At 37.1% G+C, this 24,018-nt stretch overlaps 1 protein-coding gene across 14 annotated transcripts in view; it reads left to right on the forward strand.

The window, feature by feature from the left end:
• The window catches only part of INPP4B (inositol polyphosphate-4-phosphatase type II B), a 717,274-nt gene that overhangs the window by 673,149 nt on the left and 20,107 nt on the right, over nt 1–24,018 (forward strand). For 11 of the 14 annotated variants that reach the window (XM_073805532.1, XM_073805533.1, XM_073805531.1 and 8 more), the window contains 2 exons: nt 986–1,140; nt 5,063–5,347. In XM_073805532.1, coding sequence (XP_073661633.1) covers nt 986–1,140; nt 5,063–5,294 — 387 coding nt within the window. In that variant the 3' untranslated portion in view covers nt 5,295–5,347. Of the gene's footprint in view, nt 1–985; nt 1,141–5,062; nt 5,348–24,018 lie in introns of those variants that run through there. The other 3 variants (XM_033857340.2, XM_073805541.1, XM_033857341.2) reach the window with 1 other exon arrangement.

Below are 24,018 nucleotides of genomic sequence, written 5' to 3' on the forward strand. Positions count from 1 at the left end.
GCAGGCCTGTATCTCATCAGAGTAGATGTATCTTAAGTGCATGTTGACGAACATTGTTGATGCCTTACCATGGACTAGGGACGAGAATAGAATGGAGTGATTCACCTGTTAACCGTAAAGCAATGAGACCATAAATTATTGCTACTTACAGATTCTTCTCCTGGCTTACATCAGAATAACAACAAGAAAGAATTATAGAGAGAAACAGAACAGGACAGAAGTTAAAGACTTGGTCCTTGTTAGGTAGACTTATACCAGCATCCTGGCTCTGGCTCTGCTCTGCTGTGCATAAGGCACCTTACCTATCTACACCTCAATTTCCTCATCTGTGAAATGAGATTACTATACCTTCCTCCAGGGTTCATGTGCAGTTAAATTAAAAGAGCAAAATCTATATGAAATTTATTAGCATTGTACCTGGTGCACAGTAGATATGCAATTACAGTGGCCATTTTTGGTGTCCTTATTCTTATTAGTTGCATTGATGAGTGGTTTCCTTATCGGTTTCACTTGGCACCATGTGGATGTTTGAAATCTCGTAACATCCAGCAGAGATTAGTAAAGGTTATTTTAAATATATAGTAAGAAGGTATTAGCTATGTAAGATTCAAATCAAGGGGCTGATCCAGGAAATACAGATTATTTTTTTCCCCTTCACTATTAAGATATTGCTTCTGAGCTGTGATTATCATTATCCCCTGCAGCTTAGATGCCCTCTCAGAGAGCCTTGCTGCCTCTGCTGGATATTTACCATCTTATATGCCTTCAACAGCCCCACACCTCATGTACAAAGAGCTAAATAAATTAAATCTATTCCACTAGCTTTTGAAATGAAAAGGTAATATGTTTCCATTCTATAGGCAGATTGAACCAGTTAATTTTCATAAATTCACATAAATTTGGTGGGTTTAGACTAGAAGTGTCTAGAGGACTCTGACACTTTAATCTGCGAGTAAACGATAAACTGTGTATATGTCTGTTACAGATTTGTCGCAAACTAAATGGCATCCGTTTCACCTGCTGTAAAAGTGCCAAAGACAGGACGTCGATGTCAGTGACACTTGAACAATGCTCAATCTTGAGGGATGAACACCAGTTACACAAGGACTTCTTTATCCGAGCACTGGATTGTATGAGAAGGTACCCCATATGTCTTCAACTTTTTTTCTTTTTTAAAAAATATTTTATTGAAGTATAGTTGATTTACAATATTTGTTAATTTCTGCTGTACAGCAAAGTGATTTAGTTATACATATATATTCTTTTTTATATTCCTTTTCATTATCGTTTATCATGAGATATTGCATATAGTTCCCTGTGCTATATAATAGGACCTCATTGTTTCTTTTAGGTCATTTTAAGGTTTGGGTTTTTTTTTTCCAAATATGTATTTTACTGGAGGACTAAACATTTAGTTACTTCACTGCATTTCCATGGCTTAGAGCTGATGACATGAGAGATAACATAATTTTAAGTGAATAGTCATTTTAGGCAATAAAAAAAATGTGGCCAGATTTTGATCATCTGAATGGAAGATATATTTCATGAATACATTTAGACCTAAGTTGGGCTCCGGTCCTTTCACATATAACACTTGAAGAGCACAGTCCCTTTTCATACAAGTCGTTATGTGTATGCACCAAATAAAACTAAGTCGTTATGCAAACAAAACAGCTATATCCAAAAAATGGCAGCTAACAGGTGATCTTCCCATAGCTTGCAGGGTCTTCCTATCTTTAACCTCCTTCCTAAAATTATTTTCACATCACTCATAATAAAGATGGGATTACACGGATCCTTTAAGATTGAGAATTAATATGGTTACTCTGCTGACATTTAAAATATTCTGCCTGAAGTCATGTTTCTTGATTCATTTCCACAGTAATTAAATCTAAAGTCTAAGCCATAATGGGAAAGAAAAAGTGCCTCATTCACAACATCTGTCAGCAAGGACATACGTTAATTAAAAACTTTAGCAAACTTGTCTCTTTGCCACAAAGACCGACTCAGGAGCACAACAGGAAACATGGGACAGGCTCCCTGATCCCAGAAAGGAATGTCATGTGATGCTCTGAGAGGGCTGCTTCTTATCTGGCATGTCATTAGCTCCACTTTTCTTTTAACTGCTACACTCTTTCCATGGAGAGAGTGATGCTTGCCTGCGCTCCTTCTATGCTGTATGTTTTCCCGGCTAATGAGAGGGTTCTGAAGTCCTCTCTTTTACCCCATTTCATGTCTCTTGGCATTTTCGTTGCTCAGTGGAGTTCTACCATAATTTTTGGATAAATGTATGAGGATATCTTCAAGGCCTGACATGAGCATCTCAGCCATACGAAACACGTTTGGTTGTCATAAAAGACTTTTTTCAATAATAATCTCTCAACACTCACAGGGGAAGGTTCAGAATCTGAGTATAAAATCTTCTAATGTGCATTTAAAAAGTACAAATGTCACCATGGATGGAACAAAGATGCCAGGTGAGGAGGGTAGAGCACATGATGTTACAGGCCAGAAACCCTAGAGGGCTAAAATGATTCAACCAGCATAAATTATCTGGAAGGTGAAACTGTTACTTGTTTATTTAAGGTAGGGGTAAGAGAGGACCCTTACATTAGAAAGGTAATTTTTTCCAATCCGTAAATAAAGGGCCTATCTGTCATATATATGTTGAACTATAAAACTACCTATTTTGGAATAGCATAAAGGTTGTATGGACCTGACATTATATATACAACACATTTGCTAATGACATAACATTTATGAGGATTTAGTTTAGGATTGTGAAATAAAAGTAAGGCACTAGAAATTTAATCCAAAAATACTAAAGATCTTAACGTCCATATGCCCACTACTCGAGTGAAATTCAAATCTGCCAGATTTATCCTTTGGTTTTGTGTCTCTGTGAGGGCTGCACGAGAGTGTGAGGGCTTGTCCATGTGTGTGTGTATGCGTGTGTGTGTGTGTGTTCGTGCGTGCATGTGTTTAAGGGAAATAGACGTGTTATTGTCTTGAATAACTGATGTCCTTTCCCTCTTTGGGTACTGTCTTACATCACAAGCCCATAGGTTTGTAAGCTCTGGCCACAGGGCAGAGCAGATGAGAGAATGCGGCTTCAGAGCCAGCTGAACTGAGTTTGAATCCAGGCCCCTGCCACTTAGCAGCCAAGAGGAAGTCAATCTCATCCTGCCTATTAGTGCCTGAGGCAAGTTAGTCAACCTGTTGGTGCCTCAGTCTTCCCTTGTGTAAAAGTAGACATGCTAATAATAGTAGCCCTTCTTAGGAGTGTCTCCAGGATTAAACGAATTGATATGTGTAAAGTGATTAGATCAACGTTTGAGACACAGGGATCACTCTGCGATATTTGTTAAGAAAATAAATATCAAAGGTCATGATCTTCCTGAGACAATCAAATCTAGGCAATTATGAGCCTCGTATTTCTTCTGAATATATTATGACATACGGTTTGATTCCAATACCATATATGAGAATCTTGTAAATAAGCTTTCAAATGCAATGTTTTATCTATTTAAGAAAATAAGCTCTTTAAATACCACTTTGAAACTGTGCGTGTGTTTACAAATGCTGTGCTAATTATGGATGGATTGCATTCATTAAAGTAAGCCTGGATAGGTTTCTTATAAGTATTTTTTATGTTAATGTGTATTATTGTATGCCCTTACAAATAATCATCGAATTTGAGGTCAAGGAGTCACCTTAAAAATTTAGTCAAACCTGCTTCACCTTATGAATAATGAAACTGAGTTCTGCAGAGTGTTTCAGCAAAGACTACTCAGAAAATACTAGAGCCAGCACTAAAACACAGATGCCTTAGTTACATTTTTTATCCTGTGCTCTACAGTAGGACCTTGTTGTTTTCCTTAGTTGTTCTTTTCTTTTTTTATAAATTTTATTTATTTATTTTTTATACAACAGTTTCTTATTAGTTATCTGTTTTATACATATTAGTGTATATATGTCAATCCCATAATTATTTGGTTATGTATTTGACTACTTCACATCTGTTAGTTGAAACATTATGTAAGTCATATGAGTCATAAGAACCATGTACTTTTCGAAATTGGAGACTGTGTGCAAGACCAGAGTGGTCTGCCCAAATCCTGAGACCTTGAAGAACAAACTCTAGTTCTAAAATGTTAACTCTTTAATTTCTACCTTATCTATCATGTTCACTATTGTATCTGGGCATTTGAGCACAGTGTCTGGTCCAGATTGAAATAAATATAAATAGCGGTTGAATAAACAAAGAACAGTCCAAATAGGAATTCATTCTGCTGCCTTCTGTTTTTCAGAACCGTGTAGCAACTTTTTCATCCGTTTTTAAAATTGTATTTTCAGTTATGTTCTGAGATAGTAGTTCAGTTCTTACTTTTATGTCTAAGCCTTGTTTCCTAGGGTTGCACTTGGGTCTCCGTAGTTCAGTGGTCAGTCAGTGATTAGCCAGAAGTTGTGCTCAAACAGTTCAATCCAGTAAGGCTTTCAGCCTCTGCTGATATATCTGTGTATGGACTGGGAAACATGTTCAAATTCAGGAGTTTTCGTATCCATCCTGCCTTTTCTTTCCACCAGGCCCTATTAGGTCCTACTGGTCAACCCAGGATGTGTGGAAATTGATCAAAGCCCTCCATGGTTCTCTCATGTCCAGGATCTCATTGCCCATTACATTCATGGCTAGTCCACTGGTCTGGGGAGTAGCCCAAGTGGGAGTGCAGGCTCAGGCCAGCTGTGAGGTTGGCAGTCAGCATTTGTTTGCCTCCAAGGAAGCTAATGCTTCAGACTGCCTGGGAGTAGGCTTTTCTACTCTTCACTTCCAATGCACTCAGACCCTGGGGCAGCAAAGTTGCCGGTTTCCATGGCAGCCTCTCCCTGGTAGAGGTTTAGCTGAGAGGGGCGGGGTGGGAGCTGCCCCAGGTAGAAAGACCACAGACTCGCCCTCTTCTTACTTGCCAGTCAGCAGTTTTCCAAGAAGAAACTTTTCCACTTGTTGCTTGTCTTTGGCTTATTATTAGGTCCTGAAATGGTTGGTTTTGACAATATTTTTCAGTGTCATGGTTTTGGGAGGAGGAAGAGGATTTGCAGAGCTCTTTGCTCTGCCGTCTGATGGACAGTCCCAGCCTCCAGACAGTGGCTGCTTCTGGAACATTACAAAACTACGTATATTTGGACCCTGTGCAGTTTATCATTCAGGTGGATCCAGGGATCCAGAATTTTTAAGAACTTTACAAAAGTTCCAGGACACACACTGGATTAAAGAAAAAAAAAAGCTAGTGTTTTAAAGGAGTTTGATTTTTACGTTTTTAAATGTATTAAAGTTTTTTATTTTATTTGACATCAATTGCAGTTTATTTTATGTTTGAATTATTCTAACCACCTTTCAGGCTATTTACTCTGGATAGTTTTAAAAGTTCACCGGGGTTATAATATCAATGCTGTTTTTGTAGTTTTAGTTTTTTCCTTATCTATATTAAATTTTTCTACTGTATAGTGCTTCTATCTGTTAAATTTTCAAATTATTTATGGATGAGAGAAACGTTATAGATACAAAGAAATAAAGCTTCATCTACCTGCTTGTTCAGAAGTCCCCTCACCAGAGTAAGGTTCATGAGAGTGGGGACTTTTGTTATCTTGTTCACTGCTATATTTTAATTATCCGTACCTAGAATAATGCCTAGTTAGAGTAGGTTCTCAATAAATATTCAGTGAGTGAGTGAATGAATAACATAGGTTTCTAAAATGTTCAAGTCCTATAGGGAAGTTTTGTGCATACATGGGCATTTGGAAATAAGCAAATGAAATTATTGCTCAGCTGTGACATATTTATAAGCAAAAGTTCCAGAAGATGAAAGTGAAAGTTTTGGAGAGGTTTCAACTCAAATTCAAAAACAAACAGGCCACAAACAATCCACCTTAACGCACAGTCTGAATCTGTCAATGAAAACTTTAGAGACAGACGTGAAATAAAAAGGTGTTCATTTAGGGCTGCAGCCCGGGAGACACAGATTCCACAGGCGTCTGAATTGTGTTCTCCCAGACTACAAAATGGGGGAGACTTATAAAGGCAAAAGCCCACAAGGTTACAGTTAGTTACATGAGTTGTTTATCAAGAATTATAATTGGAGCTGGCAAGAGGCAGGGTGCTTGTTAAGCGAGGATTGGTTGGGGTCCCAAATGGTTGCATAGTTACAATGGAAGACCTTGAGACCATAGGTTGCAGCTGGCAGGTATTGTTCTGAACACGGCTAGGGGTGTCCTTGGGTCTGGTACAGCTCAAAGGAAGTTCAGGTCCCCAGTGGTGCAGAGACTTGTCGGAGACCAGGTCCTCAGTGGCCGCCCCACTGCATTTTTGTATGCCGGAACCATGATTACTCTATCATAATTTCAACTTGTCATTATACCCTCTGTACAGTTTTTTAAAATTTCAGACTCTCTCTTTTCTTACATATCCAGTATTACTTATAGCTTCACACTTCCGACACGTGCTGCTACTTACAGTCTGTTTGACTGAAATGGCACAAGATCCTCTTCAGATGAGGAAGTTGGCAAGGAGTGGGTAGGTCTGACTCCGTAAGGAACTCTTAGCGGTTGTCTATGTTATAAGACCAAAACAATGATTCTCACAGGAGTCCCACCACAGACTAGATTCTGGGATAGAGCCGGGGTTGAGGACTGCTTGACTAAAGTCTGCCTCATTTAAACCAGCCACCATTCAGGAATTGATTTTAATGGCTTTGTGGTATGACTATAAGCCTGGTATAACTATCCTTTCTTTGAGTTTTGAAGTGTATGTGTATCGCCAAATTCTCCCTTGATCATCTGTGGCAGGAATTTATGAAATGGTGGCTGAATAATCGGCAGATTTTTATTTTTAAAAAGAAAGGGAGAATGCGTCCCCGCTCTCAGTATCAGCACTCAGTTGTTTCTTATGGAATCACCATTGAATGCTAAGAGCCATCTTGTCACAATGCGTTTGCAAAAAGCATATTTAGTAGGGACTTTCAAACTTATATTTGATTAATAGGTGATTGGGATTGGATTGGAAAATAATAAAATTTGACTGGATTATAAAATGTCATGTTTTATCAAAAAATAATTGTGTCAGGAAATTTAATTGCCACTAAAAAGTAAATGAAAATGCCAGTGCACTGTTATTTTCCCTTAAGAGGAACTCTAGGATTTTGTGTATATACAGTGTAGCAGTGTGACCCATATTGCTTAGTTGTCTGTCTGTAACTTTTATTTTCCTTATGTTACATTATTCTTCCATCTGTCATTCTGTAATGGCTCCTTAAAGTTAAGATAGTTGGTATGCCATTAGCAAGACTAATCAGGGTATGCTTCGGCATACAACCTATTTACTACCCTTAAGATACAGGGCTGTAATCATTCTATTTTAGTAAATATTTAATTCACAAGAGAGGGATTAAAAGGCCCATCAGCCTTATTTTTATTATCCTGCTGAATGTCGTATTCTCAACATGAAGTTTATGTGTCGGGGAGTGTAACTTATGAAATGTTCTGCTTTATAAATAAGTGACCTTAATCAACTGATGTCAGTATAGGTTTTATTTCTCATGACTCCCTTTGTGGGATTTGTTTTTGAGTCACAAAGGTCATTTATGTCTTCCTTCTTTCCTTAGTCTTGTTTCCACTTTGGCTTTTTTTTTTTTTTTTTTTTTTTTTTACTTTTGATTGTATTAGTTGGAGAAGAGCTCCCATTATTTCATATTATCCCCTATTTCAAATATTGAAGTGAATAAGAAGCATTGCAGACATAGGTAATTGAAGCTTTCAGTTGTCTCTTGACTGTTGGAAAGGGATGTGTTTATGTAGAACAGCCCGAGCCGGAGCAGTTTCTCCATTATCACTTAGTCTTATCTCTTCCCTTGAGAGTTTCAGTGGTGTGTTTGCTGCATTATTTCAGTCCGTATCTGTGACAAGTAACAGTAATAAGCCCAGATGAAGTCACTGTCTTCTTAGGCATGCTAATAATTACGTGAAAACTTACCCCACTTAGGATGTTGTTGCTTCAGCTGCTGGTAAGATGAAAGGTGCTGCAGAGAGTACACTTCTATAGAAATCATGTTAGAGCAAATATCTCTTAACAAGATACCCACAGATGAACCACCACAAAAGAACTGCTCTTACTAGAGAAATCAAAGAATGACCTACAAAAAAACTTTCAACTTCCTGAACAAAATGTTTGTGTTAATTTTAGGCTATCTTCTTCATACATTTATGGGTGTCAGATTACTTTCCTACTAAAAAGTAGTAGTTTTGAGGTCTGTTTCTTTTCTCTAATTTGTTTGGTATTTAATTTTGTTTTCAAGTACTAGTGACTTGAGACCCTGTAAGTATGGAGCTTATCATTCAGAGCCGTTACAAGCTTTAGACACACCTTTCCAAATGAGTCACTTCTCTCAGTTCCTCAAATTATTAACTGAGGACCTAGACATATAAGTGTATGGAATATGTGCTTTTCATTTAATTTAATGAAATAACATGTAAATGAATCTAATTTAAATAGATTTAACTTCTGCCACAAACACGGGTTTTTAAAGTCAAGAAGACCTGGGATTAAATCCTTATTCCAGCAATTATTTTCTGTGCCGCTTTTAAGTTAATGAATCTCCAGGCCTCAGTTTCCTCATCTGTAAACCAGGAGTAACTATCTCTCTCTCTCTCCTGTAGGTGTTGTGTTAAATGACGTCACCTATTTGAATTCTCTATGCCCGGCAGATATTAGGTGTTATGCTTAATACGTGTTACCCTGTTCTCCATGCTTTCTCCATTTTTACCTACCCTACTTAACCTTTCCTGTCCCGTGTTTGTCTAAAAGTGCCTCCTCTGAGACTCCTGAAATTGAGGAATTTTCCTGGTGTTCAAGATCTTAGAAGAAAAATCCCAGGATTAATACTTGTTTTCTAAGAGGCTTAAACTCTTTCAGTGACTTTGGGCTAGAAGGTCTGTAAGCTTTGCTAGAGCTCAACTAATAACTTCAGGGGAATCTAGGATCAGCTGAGCCTGGAATAGGAGGTTAGCGCTCATCTGTGGTCCCCAGAGAGCAGTGCCTCAGCACTCAGCCAGTGGAACTTGGGAATGTCCAATTCTTGAATGCCCACAGACTTTACTGAATATCCAGTAAATAATGAGCCAGGACCCCACCTCAGGAAATGACCTGGGCAAATGTAATCATTAGCAAAAACATGTCACCATCATATTCGTAGGCAAATGTAAACATTTATTGAGTATCTACTATGGCAGTGTACCAGACTAAGCAAAGGGAGACATAAACTTGTCATAATAATAGCAACTAAGAGTCAATGAGTTCTTGCTATGCACTAAGAACTACATGAAACATCCTATGTGAGGAACCTTTATTAATCCCCACAATGAGAATATGAGATAGATGAGGTCACATGCCTAAAACTATTATTATTAGAGTGGATCAGAGGAGAAAAGGAATCATTGTGGGTTGGGTGGTCCTGAGGGAGGTAGGATTTGAACTGTGTCTTGAGGATGAGTACAATTTAGGTAAGTAGCAAGGAAGAGTTAGGAGGTCTTGACTAGGGATATCTAAGTGGTTAAGGCTAAGAATATGATTTATTAATTCATCATATGCGTTGGGTGTTTTCGTTTCCATAACTGGTCTCGTAGTGTGTGTCACCTTCAACGACTCATATTCTTGAGCTGATATCATGTTTTTGAGATCTATGTTCATATACAAGGTCTAGTTCGCCCCTTTTAATAGCTGTATAGTATTCCTTTGTATGAATAGAACACAATTTACCTATTCCCCTATTGAATTTTAGGTTGTTTCTGATGTTTTGGTACTATAAGCAACAGTGTAATAGACATAGTCACATGTGTAACTATGAACACAGTATGAAGGTACATAAACGTATAAGTGGAATGGGTGGTATTTATATTTTCAATTTTACTAGATGCTACCAGATTGCCCTTCAAAATAGCTATACTAATTTATATCCCACAAGCCACGCACACATGCTCCCATGTTTCCACAAGCCCCAATATTTGTACGATAAGAATTTTTACCAATCCAGCGGGTAAAAAGTGCTATTTTGGCTTAATTTGTATTTTCCCAATAATAAGTGATATTGAACATCTTTCTAAACATCTTGGCCATCTTGGTTTTCACTTTTGGTAGCTCATCTTTATTGCTTCATATACTGAGGGTTTGCATATAACTGTGACTTTTAAAAATGTGACTTTATAAGGCACTGGTTTATGGTGTTTAAGTTTCAGAAAAGAGGGTTTCAGGAGTGGTAGCTTTTAAAAAATATTTTTATTTGTTTTATTTTCTTTAAAAATGAAAGCGCAGTGAAATAGGACAGAAGGGTCTCTTGGATTTGGAAAGAAAAATGCACAGTGATTTGACAGGAGCCTGTGATGTGATCTGAGACTTTTTTGAACTCCACTTTAGACAAGGGAAGGAAATTTCCAGCTGAGACACAACAAAAACCTAACTGGTGATTAGGGAGACGATTGATGCCTTTGCACTTGGAAAATGAGGTACAGCAGGAACCAGTCCTAGAAAGGGCTTGTTCGCATTACAGAAGCCAGAGATGCAGGCAGCCCGGGCCTGAATGATGTGTGCAGAGCAGTTATGCCGAAACCCAGCAAGTTTATTTATGCTCCCAGAAGGTTGAGACACAAAACTCAAGGCTTAAGCTAGTGGTGTAGCCTCATATCATTGAACTTGAAAGCCATGTTCAAGGAGAGAAACAACTTGGAATTAAACATGTGGATATGGAACAAATATCGTAGTTCTATCTCAGATTCTGTTTGCTTTTAAAGTTTACAAGTTTGTTAGGGCATTCTGTTCCCATACAATAGTGCTTCCCAAATCTTAGTCATTCATTTAACCACCCAAAGGTTTTTTTCCACAAGTGTCGCATGAACAATCATTTATTTTAGCCTTGACCTGGGCAGGGATGTTCATGAATTCATACAGTTGTTACGTTTTTGTTTGTCCTAATGCACGTGAGAATAAATCCCAAGCTATTAAAAATCAATGCATTGTCAGTGTACCGCGTAAAAATTCCTGTCTTCATCAAAGAGCTTACTGTACTCAGGTAAACACTGTCATTAAAAGGGTTTCCATCCTCCTTCTAACCTGAATTTTGGTTGTAGTGCTCCAGTCTCTAGCCCAGGGTAACAAACTGAAAGTCTTCACAGGCTACTGTCTAATGAAAACTGGACTGAGAGACAATAGAGTTTATGAAAAAGCAGCCAAAATACTGTAAACTTTTCTCCTGATCAGAAGATCACAGACGACAAAGAAGTTCAAATGCCCAGTGTGATACATTTATACCCGAGGGTAATGATCTCAAGTTCTATGGGCAAAATATATTATGCACAATTACACCGCATTCTCTTCCATTCATTGAGCCCATCAGAATTTATGTGAATGACATCTTTATAAGGATCAAGGGTGTAATTTATAAAACATATCATTTACAAAATTGGTAGCTGATTCGTAGTAACAAGTCGCATGTGATAGTTCTCAAGTATCACAGCGTTGTTTTGGGGATTTCACTGCACTGAATCCTCTAAAATCTAACCATCGAGACGGCTGAGTGGACAGCAGGATGTCAGGTGAAGTAAGTACAGACAGTCCCTGGCTTAAGATTGTTTGTCTTAGGATTTGGGGACTTTACAATGGTGCAAAAGGAATATGCATGGAGTAGAAACTGTACTTGGAATTTTACTCTTTTCCCAGGGCTAGTGATATGCAGCACAGATAATCTCTCGTGATGCTGGCAGGGCAGCCACAGCTGCCATTCAGCCACGGGATCATGAGGGGAAACCACTGACACACTTAGAGCCATTCTGTTTTTCAGTACAGTATTTAATAACTGATATGAGATATTCAAGGCTGTATAAAATAAGCTTTATGTTAGATGATTTTTGTGCAACTGTAGGTTAATGTAAGTGTTCTGAATGTGTTTAAGGTAGTCTAGACTAAGCTATAATGATCTGTAGGTTAGATGTATTAAACGCATTTTTGACTTATGGTATTTTCAGCTGAAAATGAGTAACGTAAGTGTTGTGAACACTTCAAATGTATAGCATCCTTTAATAAGCTTTTTCTTTTTTAATATAGTGGCCTCATTCCTAGTTCAGTTTTATGACATAACCCTTGCCCTGATATAACTTTCTCACAATCCATTCTTGATATCTTACTAAATTTTATGTATCCATTTAGACTGTCTTAAATTCCTTTTAAAACGAGGTGGGGGGCTTCCCTGGTGGCGCAGTGGTTGAGAGTCCGCCTGCCGATGCAGGGGACACGGGTTCATGCCCCGGTCCGGGAAGATCCCACATGCCGCGGAGCGGCTAGGCCCATGAGCCATGGCCGCTGAGCCTGCGCGTCCGGAGCCTGTGCTCCGCAACGGGAGAGACCACAACAGTGAGAGGCCCGCGTACCGCAAAATAAAAAAAACCCAACAAGGTGGGATGTGAATACTTAAGATATTAATACTTAGTAAAATCACATAAAGCATTCCCTACCTGCTAGACTTAAGGCTTTTCCTAAATCTGCTCTTAGCACTCATCAAATCAAGTTGAATAATACTGATTTGGGGTTTTTTCTAACAGCAGAAAAAAAAATCTAGTCTCTTACACATAAGAACTGAATTTATGTGTTTTCAAAGTGATGTCTGTCTTCTCAACTATTTGAGAAAATAATGGCATGATATTTTTGTGTGCTTCAGAGTTTGAAAATCACCTTGACTGCTGTCTTGCTCTAGAAAATAGAAATACAATAGATATCATCTGTTGTTCAGTTTCTGTTCCCTAATTTAATTTTATAACAAATTCAGAGATGGAATCTTTGTAACAGATAGTTGGGGTTTTTTTTGATTTTGTGATAAAGATTTTTTTTTCTCTTGGAAAGGCTAGAACAAAAGTGAGAAAAAGGCATATTAGAGCTGTCGAGAGATATTATTTTTGCCAGAAAAGGAGGGGGCGCCTTCCTCTTCACAAGAATGAATTGATTTTACAGCAGCTGCTCTTGAAATAGATACATTTATTGAAAACTCCTACTGATCTCCAATCCCTATATAAAAAGGAAAACCATTTTTTCTATAAGAAAACAGAAATCTCACGTACATATATGCAAGGTCCATGTGATCAAATATTACATGGTCATAAAGTCAAAAGGCAACTGAGGCAGCTGTGTAGACTTGCCATGGGTTCAGCTTGACCACATGAGAAATGTGTGGAAAGCCCAAATTCCAACAAGCATTTGCTGAGTTTAATCTTTTTCCTCTGGGGTTGGATTACATAAATATGATTTTATTGCCCATGTTAATAATTTTAAAGTTGCTAATAAATTGTGTGGTTCCTGAACAAGAGTATAGATGCCCTACGTAATTGGAAATTAATTCTAAATCATGAAGCTTTATTTGGGGGCTAAATAAATCTATTTTTAGAAAGTAATACTATTTGACATTCATGTAGTCTGTTATAACCTCCCCAAAGGGCAATACTTGACGTTCCTTTATAAATTAAAACCTTATGTTGCTGAGGTTACAGTTTCAGATCATAATGGAAAATGGAAACTATTTTGTTTCTATTTACGGCAAGGTAAAAGAAAGTCATGGTTTTTTTTGCAATCTGCTTTATATAGTTTTATGACAAATGTGTCTATGTGTCTTTTGCCACCTTCGCTCACATCACTTGAATAACAAAAGAAGGAAACACTAACAATCTTGGTGTGGACTCTGGGATGAAAGGAAAATGAGAAATATCCCATATTTTAAAAAGCTTTAAGAATTTGGGGCTGTTGATATATTAGTGCTAATGAAAAATGAATTTATGTGTGTGTATTTTTTAAATTTTGAGTGCAATTTAAAAATAAGTAATTGCCCTTTGAATATCCTTATCTCCAACTAAATGTTAAAATGGTATTAGCACATTTTGCTAGTATGTTGCTGAACTCTGCTAATTTCCTCTTAGAATTTGATTAGTAATGGGAGCAAAATTTTGATTTAATTCATTTTATCACAATCAAGAAAAAGCAAAACTAAAAGATCTTGAAAGAATCTGGACCTATGTGTGTGGAAGATAGGGGAAAAAAGAAGCTTTCTGATTTAGGTAAGGTTCGATGAAGTAAAGGCATATGTCAACTTTCATGTCTCATGGACCCCTTGGCCAGGGTGGTTGGTAGGGGTCTTCCAGGAAGGAAGAGCTTTCTCTCTCCTACAGAGGCAGGCCTTCTGCTCGCTAGATCATCTGGACTCAATATTTTCCTTGGCAGCTAAAAGAAAAGTTGCTACAAGGAAGTTAGTCTGTACTCCCCATAGACGTTGGCCTCTCCTCCAAAGGAAAATGCTTCGCAATCTGATATTCTTGCCATGCCCTTCCAAAAAATAAATAAATGACTACTGAGGCAGCATTCTTATTCACATATAAAAGAAACCTTTTGTGCCATTATCCTCGTGTGGCCTTATATCTCTGTTAGTACCAAGATATCTAAGAGCAAAATATAGTATTTCAACTTAGGTCAAAAATTTTATTGAAGAAGGCTTCCCTGGTGGCACAGTGGTTGAGAGTCCGCCTGCCGATGCAGGGGACACGGGTTCATGCCCCGGTCCAGGAAGATCCCACATGCCGTGGAGTGGCTGGGCCCGTGAACCATGGCCACTGAGCCTGCGTGTCCGGAGCCTGTGCTCCGCAACGGCAGAGTCCACAACAGTGAGAGGCCCGCGTACTGCAAAAAAAAAAAAAAAAAAAGAAGAAATTTTATTGAAGAATCTGAACAAGTATCATCAACATTGTTTTTTCCATATATCAAGACATATACCTGAGGTCTAGAATATGTTTTTCTGTTGAACCCATGTGGAAAGGGAAGCTAGGTATCTTCTAGTCCAAAACTTGGCAAAATCTTAGGTAGGTGAATATAGGCTAATAAAGTAATTATTTCTTAATCTAGATATTGTACTTAAGTCTATACCAGCCCTTTAATTAAGTTTGGTGGAAGGTTTTTCAGTGGAAGGTTCTTCAGTGGAAGGTTCTCTACTTGAATGTAACGTGATGGTTTGCAAGAGCAGGCATGCTGGAGTAAAACAGGACATTCCTTTCTTGAGCCTGAACTGATTCCACTGTGAGAAGATGTGCTTCTCTGAGCAACAGTGAGAATTTAAACAGAAATGACTGGGGCAAGGTTAGATCCCTGTGTTTGAGGAAATAGTCTAAATCCACTTCAGAGAATAAAGCCACTTTTTTTTTTTTTAAAATGAATTTGGCACCCTTGTAAGACTTATGACCCAAATAAAATAACTAAAATGAAAAAGTAAATTGCAATGAACTTTTTTAACATTACTCTTTGACTTGCTTTTGAGGCCAAAGATATAGATATTGAGCAATATATAAGTGTATATATATGTATATAAATTATTTAATATTTGCTTCGCTTAGACCTAATTTGATCTTGTGTGTAAATTACACCTTGATTCAGATGACCCAATCATTGTGACTTGTGATATACCCATTCTTACACTACTCTTTCAACAACTATGTTTAATATTAAGTAAAAAAACAAAAACAAAATTCCATCGTGTTATCTTGTCAAAATGAGACAAATTGAGAAACGGAAACTAACCATATGTTGACACGTCAACTTCCCCCAAATATGCCGGAGTACTTACTTTGCTCATTACTTTCATGGGTTGGTGAAGGACCACAAGCTTTTGGTACAGAATAAAGTGTTATTTTTCAAGTCTTGATTGTTATTCTCCTAAAAGTCAGTTTTCAAACCACCTCCATTTCTGTGCACTTGTAACTTTTCATATTAATGATATTTTAACACTGAAACATTTGGAAAGGAATTTAGAGATTACCTAGTGACCCTGCCAACCAAGGCAGGAATTCTTTATACAACATCCCTGACAGATTATCAGCTAACCTTTACTTGTGCATTTCCAATAGGAGGGAGGTTGTCACTTTGTGTATCAACCCATTCCATAGTCGGACAGCTATACATTTTATAAAATTTACCTTCATGTTAAGCTGAACTCTGTCACTCTAGAACTTCCGGTCATTAATCCACTCATCTGCCTAGATCAACATAGAGTAAGTCAGTATCTCCTTCCTTTTGTCAACCCTCAAGTATTTGAAGATGGATGCCATGTTCTGCTTAATTGTTTAAATCCCTTTAAGATGTAAAATTACATGCCACTCCTTCTGCCCTTCCTAAAATAGATTACCACCATCTCTCAATGCATTCTTTGTTTTTATGGCCTTCAGAAATAACTACAAACAGAATTAAACACCATGTTCTAAATGGAATATGAACACAGAGTAAAATAGGACAAAGGTCTGCATATCCCTCCCTCTCTCCCTCCTTCCCTTCCTTCCTTCTTTCTTCCTTCCTTTATATAATGCTGACTGTGTACCAGGCACTTTTCTAAGCACTTGGCAAATACTGACTTCCCCAAACTTTATTTTAAACCTAAGGATTAAGTCTTAAAATGAGGAAACAGCGCCAGAGGGGCTCAGTGACTTGTTCAATGCCTCACAGCTAGCAAGCGGTATGAGGCCATCTGACTCCAGGGCCGTGCTTCTAAGAGCCTAGGCTGTCTCTCTTGATCTATATTTAGCTCTTTGTTCCTGGATCCGTAAACTTCATGACCTTTATAAACGAATTTTGTCTTACTGCGTAATAAATTGAAACATATAGTCCTTTGTAATATATACTGCTGTCTAACAAGCTTTCTCCCAAGCTCTACTGGGATAATTGATATTTTGTGATGAAATTTAAATGTATATATTTTTATTCTTGTCAACCTTACCCATGAGGTAAGTATGGTGGCCCAAATAAGTACGGTAGCCACATTATATATTTCCTATGCTTTAAGAAATGGGGCTGAGTTTTATAATAGAACATATTTCTAAACAATGATATCTAATTAATAGGTAATTTAAGGGCTCTTTAACCAAACATCTATGTAAATAAGTAAACAAATGAATATTTAAAAGAGAAATTTCATGGAGACAGTCTTTTGGGCACAGTGAAACACCTACATTGAAAAATCATGCAAGGTACAAAACCAAAACTTTGTCATGTGTACATAGCATGTAATGACTCTGGAACCCATTTGTGGTTGATTGTTTGTCTAACCAGACCACAAAGTCTTAACCAAGTTTGCAAGGTAGTGAAATAGACAATTTGGACTTGGTTCAAGTTCACTTCAGTTCCCCACTGAACAAGCAGGGCAATGATGTCAAAGAGAACAGGATATCAGTGAGGAGTTGCAGTTACAAGGGACCTGCATTGTTCCTTTTTCTCATAGAAGCCCGCCCAAAGTACAAAGCGGGGAGAGTGAAGTGGACAGTCAGACCCCTGAGCTAGCTCAATTTTGTGCCGTTGGTGGGCTGGAGCCACGTCTCCCTCAAGGTCTGTTTACCACCACAAGAGGCAAATTTACAGCCTGATGATGACCTACCTCTTTGCTCTGTTTCTTTCTGCAGCACAGGGCCTACATAGGCTGTTCTTGGTTGACCAGAACCCTAGTCATTGTTCCTCCCAAAGTATTTCATTTTATTCCAGATCATTATTCCACTATGGCAGAAGCCATTAACTCTAAGGAATTGATGGTTCTGAGTACTCTCTTATATCAAAGAAGGAAGCAATTTTTGCATATTATTTACTGAGCATAATGCTTCATGTTAAAGATATATATATATAGATATATATAGATATAGATATAGATATATGAACATGATGTGCTTCTTGTCCTCAAAAATCTTCAAAGCCTTTTGGGAGAGAATCACATGCAAATAAATAATAGTGGATTAGGTTTTTATGATATTGTATATAAACTGCTTTTGGAAACATAGTTAAGGGAGCAGTTAATTCCCAGAGAGGTGAGGGGAGGGGAGTGTGGGATACTGTTGGGGCTTCAGAGAGAAGGTGACCTCGGCATTATTATGAGACAAGTAAATTAAGAAAGAACATATTTCACCCACAAGAGACATTGATGTTTCTTAAGAAAAAAAGCTATTGATTACTCTCGAATTTTCAGCATGTTTTACTAGAGACCTAAGATTGGCACGTATTGACAGTAAATATAAAAATAGATTACTTTATCAAGCTATGACTTCTGAGAAAGCAATGACCTTAGAAAAACTAGAAATATGAGTTTTATAAGTATCCAGGTTTAGGAGCCCCTGTCCCTCTGCAAATACATAGGTTTTCTCCATGATTTTTAACCCACCTGCACCTGCACCACTTATAAACCCACCTTTATAAGCGGCTTCATGAGGTTGAAGTAGCCAAGACAGTATATCTGGGCTAGAAATCTGTGATACAAACCAAAACCTAATTTCTCCCATTAGATTCAGTTTTAGATGAGCTCCTTTCAATTCTTGTAAACATCATTACTACTCAAATTCACCTCCATCCTTTATTCCAAGAATGAGGAGAGGGCTTCCCTGGTGGCGCAGTGGTTGAGAGTCCACCTGCCGATGCAGGGGACACGGGTTCGTGCCCCAGTCCGGGAAGATTCCCACATGCCGCGGAGCGGCTGGGCCCGTGAGCCATGGCCGCTGAGCCTGCGCGTCCGGAGCCTGCGCTCCACAATGGGAGAGGCCACCAACAGTGAGAGGCCCGCGTACCGCATTAAAAAAAAAAAGAATGAGGAGAAGCTTGTGTTAGAGCCAGACAGCTTGCAATAGATAATCATAATTGAATTTTTGTGCAAGAACCCTCTCCATTTGTTGTAGCACTAGACTAAGTGTTTTCAATTTTATTAAAAATATTACTTCTGCAAAATAGAATTTCATTGTAGTTTTTCTGTTCTCTTTTTTAAAATCTCAAACCCTTCTTGCTCTTGAGTATCTCATTCACAATTGTTAGGCGAAAGTGGTATATGAATTCTGCAGTGCTTTAAACATAATATTGGACTAGAAAGTAGCTAGTCTCTTGAACTATTGTAGGCTGTTGGAATAGAGAGCAAAATGGACCTAAAATAGCTTCCTCAAAGATGTTCTAAGGAAAAAAAAATAAAAAGCACGATCTGGGAAATAATAGCCCAGTGATAGAGTAATGTTTATTTTAAAAATCGTTTGTGAGTGGGACACAGGTGGGTAGATTAATTGCCTCCTTTCTGCTCTTTACTTGTACTATTTTCAAGAATTTAATAGGCATTATCTCATCAGCTTTAAAGTATATATGAGAATCAGATAAAAGATAGAAAATAACTTCCCTATTTGACAAAGACCTGCTTTACTTTATGAATTTGGGGTTGATGGTTGTATTTACCATAGCCTCTTCCATATGAAAAGTCCAGAGTTCCTCAAAGTACCTCAAAGTTGTGTGTATCATTATAAATGACAAGAAGGAATGCAGAGTCTAAATCTTTTTTAGGTGCTTCTTAGAAATCTGTGATTGTCAGTATTAATAGTGGTCTATTTAACTATCAATCCAATGTTAATGCACCGTGCTATTGAAAATGGATACATAATAGTTAGCTCCATGGTTCCTGTGACTTTGGAATTACAGATGCACAGAGTGGGTCCACAAGCAATATTAATTGAAATAATGAGACCAAGTCAAGAATCTAAAAAGTTCAAACTAGTGAATAGGATCTTATACACACAGGTATATACTTGGTCACTCTTATGTCACAAAATGCTTAGTAAGCAATCTTCAGCTAGTGATTATAGTTAAAATTAGATGATTGTGAAGCATGCATGCAAATTCAGTATAGCAGATCATTCTGAATAAAGTAACACAGATGTAAAGACCTTCGTCTATTCCTATTTTACAGATAGTGCATAATAAAGGTTGTCACTTATGTATGTTGTTGTCTCCATTTCCTAAATACTTAATACTCGACAATGTCATTATCTGTCTATGGATATATTTAAGCATGATTTAGGAATCCTTTGTGACTACCCAGCCTCCTATAATCACAGCACTAGTTTTAGTAATAGATGGGAAAAATATTAAAATAAATGTTGCAGATCCTTAATACAGGCAAGCAGACACCCACAATTAAGTTAGTTCTCAATAAAAGAAAAAAAAAAGGGACTCTCTGGACTATCAGTGGAATAATCTGATTTTGAGTTTACTGTGTGTGTGTATATAGTGAACAATGTCAAACTCTGTGTTTTCAGACCCAGAGGCAATCACTCTCTCTATCATCATGAACCATCTTCCTCTAAGCGGCACAATAAGGATAACAAAACCCATTTCAGTCTCAATTTTAGTTTAATTCCCAGCTGGAACTTGAAATGAGACTGCAATGAACTTGAACTTGCAGCAGTGATTATCTCATACGTGCATATAAAAGTGTTCAGATACAGTAGCAGTGTTTCCAGATACAACACTGAAGGCATTCACTTTTGCAGAAACAGATGAAAAATGGAGTGTCGGGCTCCCCACATTATTATTACACTGACCACAGGGCAGCCAGCAGGTTTTGTTCTATTTTACTTTCTATATAACAGGATGACAGAACAGCATGATAGCATGATCAGAGTATTTTTTTAAATGACCTGTAGAGCTACATTTCCCTCAGAAGTTTCTAAATTAATGCATAAAATGTCAGCAAATGTTATCTGAAGAAAACACATGAAGGCAAAGGTTGATGATGTATATCACTAAGTGCATTTAGCAATACGTTGATTAGAATTATAAAATATTTCTTAAAAAAAAGAACAGATCTCCTCAGTGTCTAAATAGTTCCCTAACACCATTTAGGCTTTTAGGAAGACACATTCATTCCTTTGGCTGTCATAGGCATCATTTAGTATTTTATTACTAAAGCACTGAATTACATTTTGTGAACATGGATGAATGACTGTGCCTACTTATGCATTTAATAAGCCAGAGAATAAGTTAAGCCTCCACTAGATGAGGGAATGGTTGCTGGAGTTTATGTCACCGGGTAAAAAAAATCGACACAAGAAAGACCTGAGTTGGGGTTCTTATTGTATCATTTTTACTCTCTGGTAGAGAGATTGCTAATTAGTAACTCACTGTCATCCCACAATTTTCTACATGTAGGTTATCTTCTCCATGATCTCTTAGAGATTGAAAGATGTGGGTAGATTCTGAGTTAAACATTCAAGCGTATCTAAAGTATTTTTTGAGAAGCTGGCCCGTGACTACAGGTACAACTTTAACTTTTCTTGAGGTGAGAATGTGGTGGCCCGCCGCTGGGACAAAGAATACGAGTCAGGATCCCTCATGTTTCTTAATCAGATACCAAGGTTGGCACTACTATCACCAGTGTCTAGAAACACACAGTTTTCCTTTCTGTTAATAATACAGAATGTTGCCATCTACTTAGCATCTGCTTTGGATCAGGCGTTACCATTTCTCACAAAACTCCCTCCCCAGAATGCCTACTAGAAACTCATCCTCTGTGTAGAATTCATATTCATGTTGAAACACACATCCGATCAGTCCCCTCCTGTGTGCTTAAGAACATGTCAGTGACCCGTCATGTGATCACTCATTTCCCGGCCTTTTCCTTCTCCACAGCCCTTTTCTTCCCAACCCCTGGGTCCTTGAAGCACTCTGTCTTTTGCACGCACTTTAACAAAAATCTACGAAGTGACCTCCTGAGAAACACCTGCTCAAGTCCAAGAACTAGCATGTTTCTGGCTCCCCAAAGCCCCCAACACATTTATATATTGAAGTCCTAGGAAAACTCCACTATAAAGAAGCTTGACTTTTGTTAACCCAGTGCTACACATCCATCGAAACTCATGGGACACACTATGGGAAATTCTGTCTTAGGAAACTAGGCAATTTAAGCACTGTAAATTTTGGCCAGTAGATAAGATAAAGGCATTATTTTCAAAATGATATTTAATGAAAGCATTCAATGTATTCTTTGACTGTAGGAGTTTTCAGAGAATTAGTGTTATTTTATAAATATGTACCTTTTAAAGGAGAAGTAGAGAGAAGAAAAAGAAACCTCTGTGTTTAATTTATACCTATATGCGAGTGCTTTAGTTTGTATTTATTAACATAGAAGAACATGGGTTATACTTAAGTGATCAGGTAGCAATTTCTGGAGAAACAAATTTTAAATAAGTAATTCCTAGGGAATAAATGAACTAGTTTAATAATAAAAGAGTTTCTCTTTAGAAACTATTATGCATTTTAATAACTTAGTATGCATCCAACCTCTTAATTATCGTTATCTAAATTGAATACTTATAATTATTCAAGGTATAAATATTTGAACAAAAATCCAAATATATATTAATGATTTTTGATTGAAAGTATTATAGCAAAACATTATTTGTAGTGAGGTGGACCTAGTCATACAGAGTGAAGTAAGTCAGAAAGAGGAAAACGAAGAGCTGATTCACTTTGTTATAAAGCAGAAACTAACACACCATTGTAAAGCAATTATACTCCAATAAAGATGTTAAAAAAAAAACATCATCAGAATTAAATGGTTATTTCAGGTAGACTACAATGAATTATAAGATTGAGCGACTCAGTTCTTTTGTTACATATGGTTAAATTAAACACGGACTAGAAATGTAAGAGAAATAAACACCATAACATGTGTAATAATAAAAGCAAGCAAGCAGTATTCTACAAATAAAATATCTTTCGGTTCAAAAGAATCAAACTGTCCAACAGCCCATCAAATTTGTACTTGTAAAGTTTAGAAAAATATTTAGAGAGAGTAATACAATATGCATTGTTAGAATGTATAAATCATTAGAACAAAGTATTATTTGAAATAATTCTTAAATACTCTTTTCTTAAAATCATTACTGTGCACTGCAACTTTCATAGAGATGATTCTTTGTTACATTGTATGTTTTTCATTAGCCATTAGTAAAAGATCTTGTAGATTATTTCATTGCCATTTATTCAATAAATAATTAGCAATATATATAATGACACCAATAATTATATCTACCATTTACTGAGCACATAATATATGTCTGGTATGCTAAATATACTATACGTGTACGTGTTTGTTTATGTATATGTGTGTATTTAACTTTCATGTTAACCTGTATGTGACAATATTATTATCATCTTCGTTTTAAAGATGACAGAACTAAAGTTTAGCAAAATTAAGTAGCTTGTCCAAGTAACACAGGTAGCAAGAGGCAAAGACAGATTCAAACCCAGGATTGTCTTACCAGTATATGAGCAGAGTACTATAAAGAAATATAGAATCACTATATAATATGTACGGTGCTATCTACTGGGAATTTTTTTAAAAACCTAATAATTTATAGAAATAGGAATCCATAGGCTAATAATCTGTATTCTGGCTTTCAATCAGCTGTTTACTTTTTATTAATCTTTCTCCAATGGGAAGTAATGAGAGTGACAGCTAATTCCTGTTTTACTAAAATGTAATCCATTAGGATACAATTCTCTAAAACCGAAGGATAAGCGTCCTGATAAATTTTAGCTTCTTGTTTCCCTATAAGAATCTTAGTTCATACCTAGATTAACTTTGGGATTTTATTTATACAAAGTCAGGTGTCCATGATCCCCTAACCAATTTCTTGGCAACTGCCTTTCAGTGAATTATTTGCTTTTATTTAGAGGAAGGAATTAAAAGAATGAAAGTCAGTATTTTAGCCATGTGGCTCTGGAGCTCAACAACCTGACTAAAAGTCATAAAATCAGCTCCTAAATCAATGGCACATGGATATGATCCATGGACATTTTGTTAACTGATTTGTGATTTGGGGTAATTAGATATGTCACCTGGATTGTCTTCCATATTTCTGAAGACTTTACCTTTTAATGAATCTTTCAAATTGTCATTTATTAATTTGACCATAAAATTAATTCCTGCCTATTGATATATTCACCTTTCTGGAAAGAAATATATTTAATGTTCACCACAAAACTCATCTTTTAGCTAAGTGCAACACCGTACTAAGTCTTGAGTATCAATCATAGCTTATATAGCTGGTTTTACTGCTTGTATTGCTTTAGTTTATGGTTTTCCTTCAGAACCTGTCATACATAATATA

The sequence above is a fragment of the Tursiops truncatus genome, chromosome 5, assembly GCF_011762595.2.
Source record: "Tursiops truncatus isolate mTurTru1 chromosome 5, mTurTru1.mat.Y, whole genome shotgun sequence".
NCBI classification, from domain to species: domain Eukaryota; kingdom Metazoa; phylum Chordata; class Mammalia; order Artiodactyla; family Delphinidae; genus Tursiops; species Tursiops truncatus.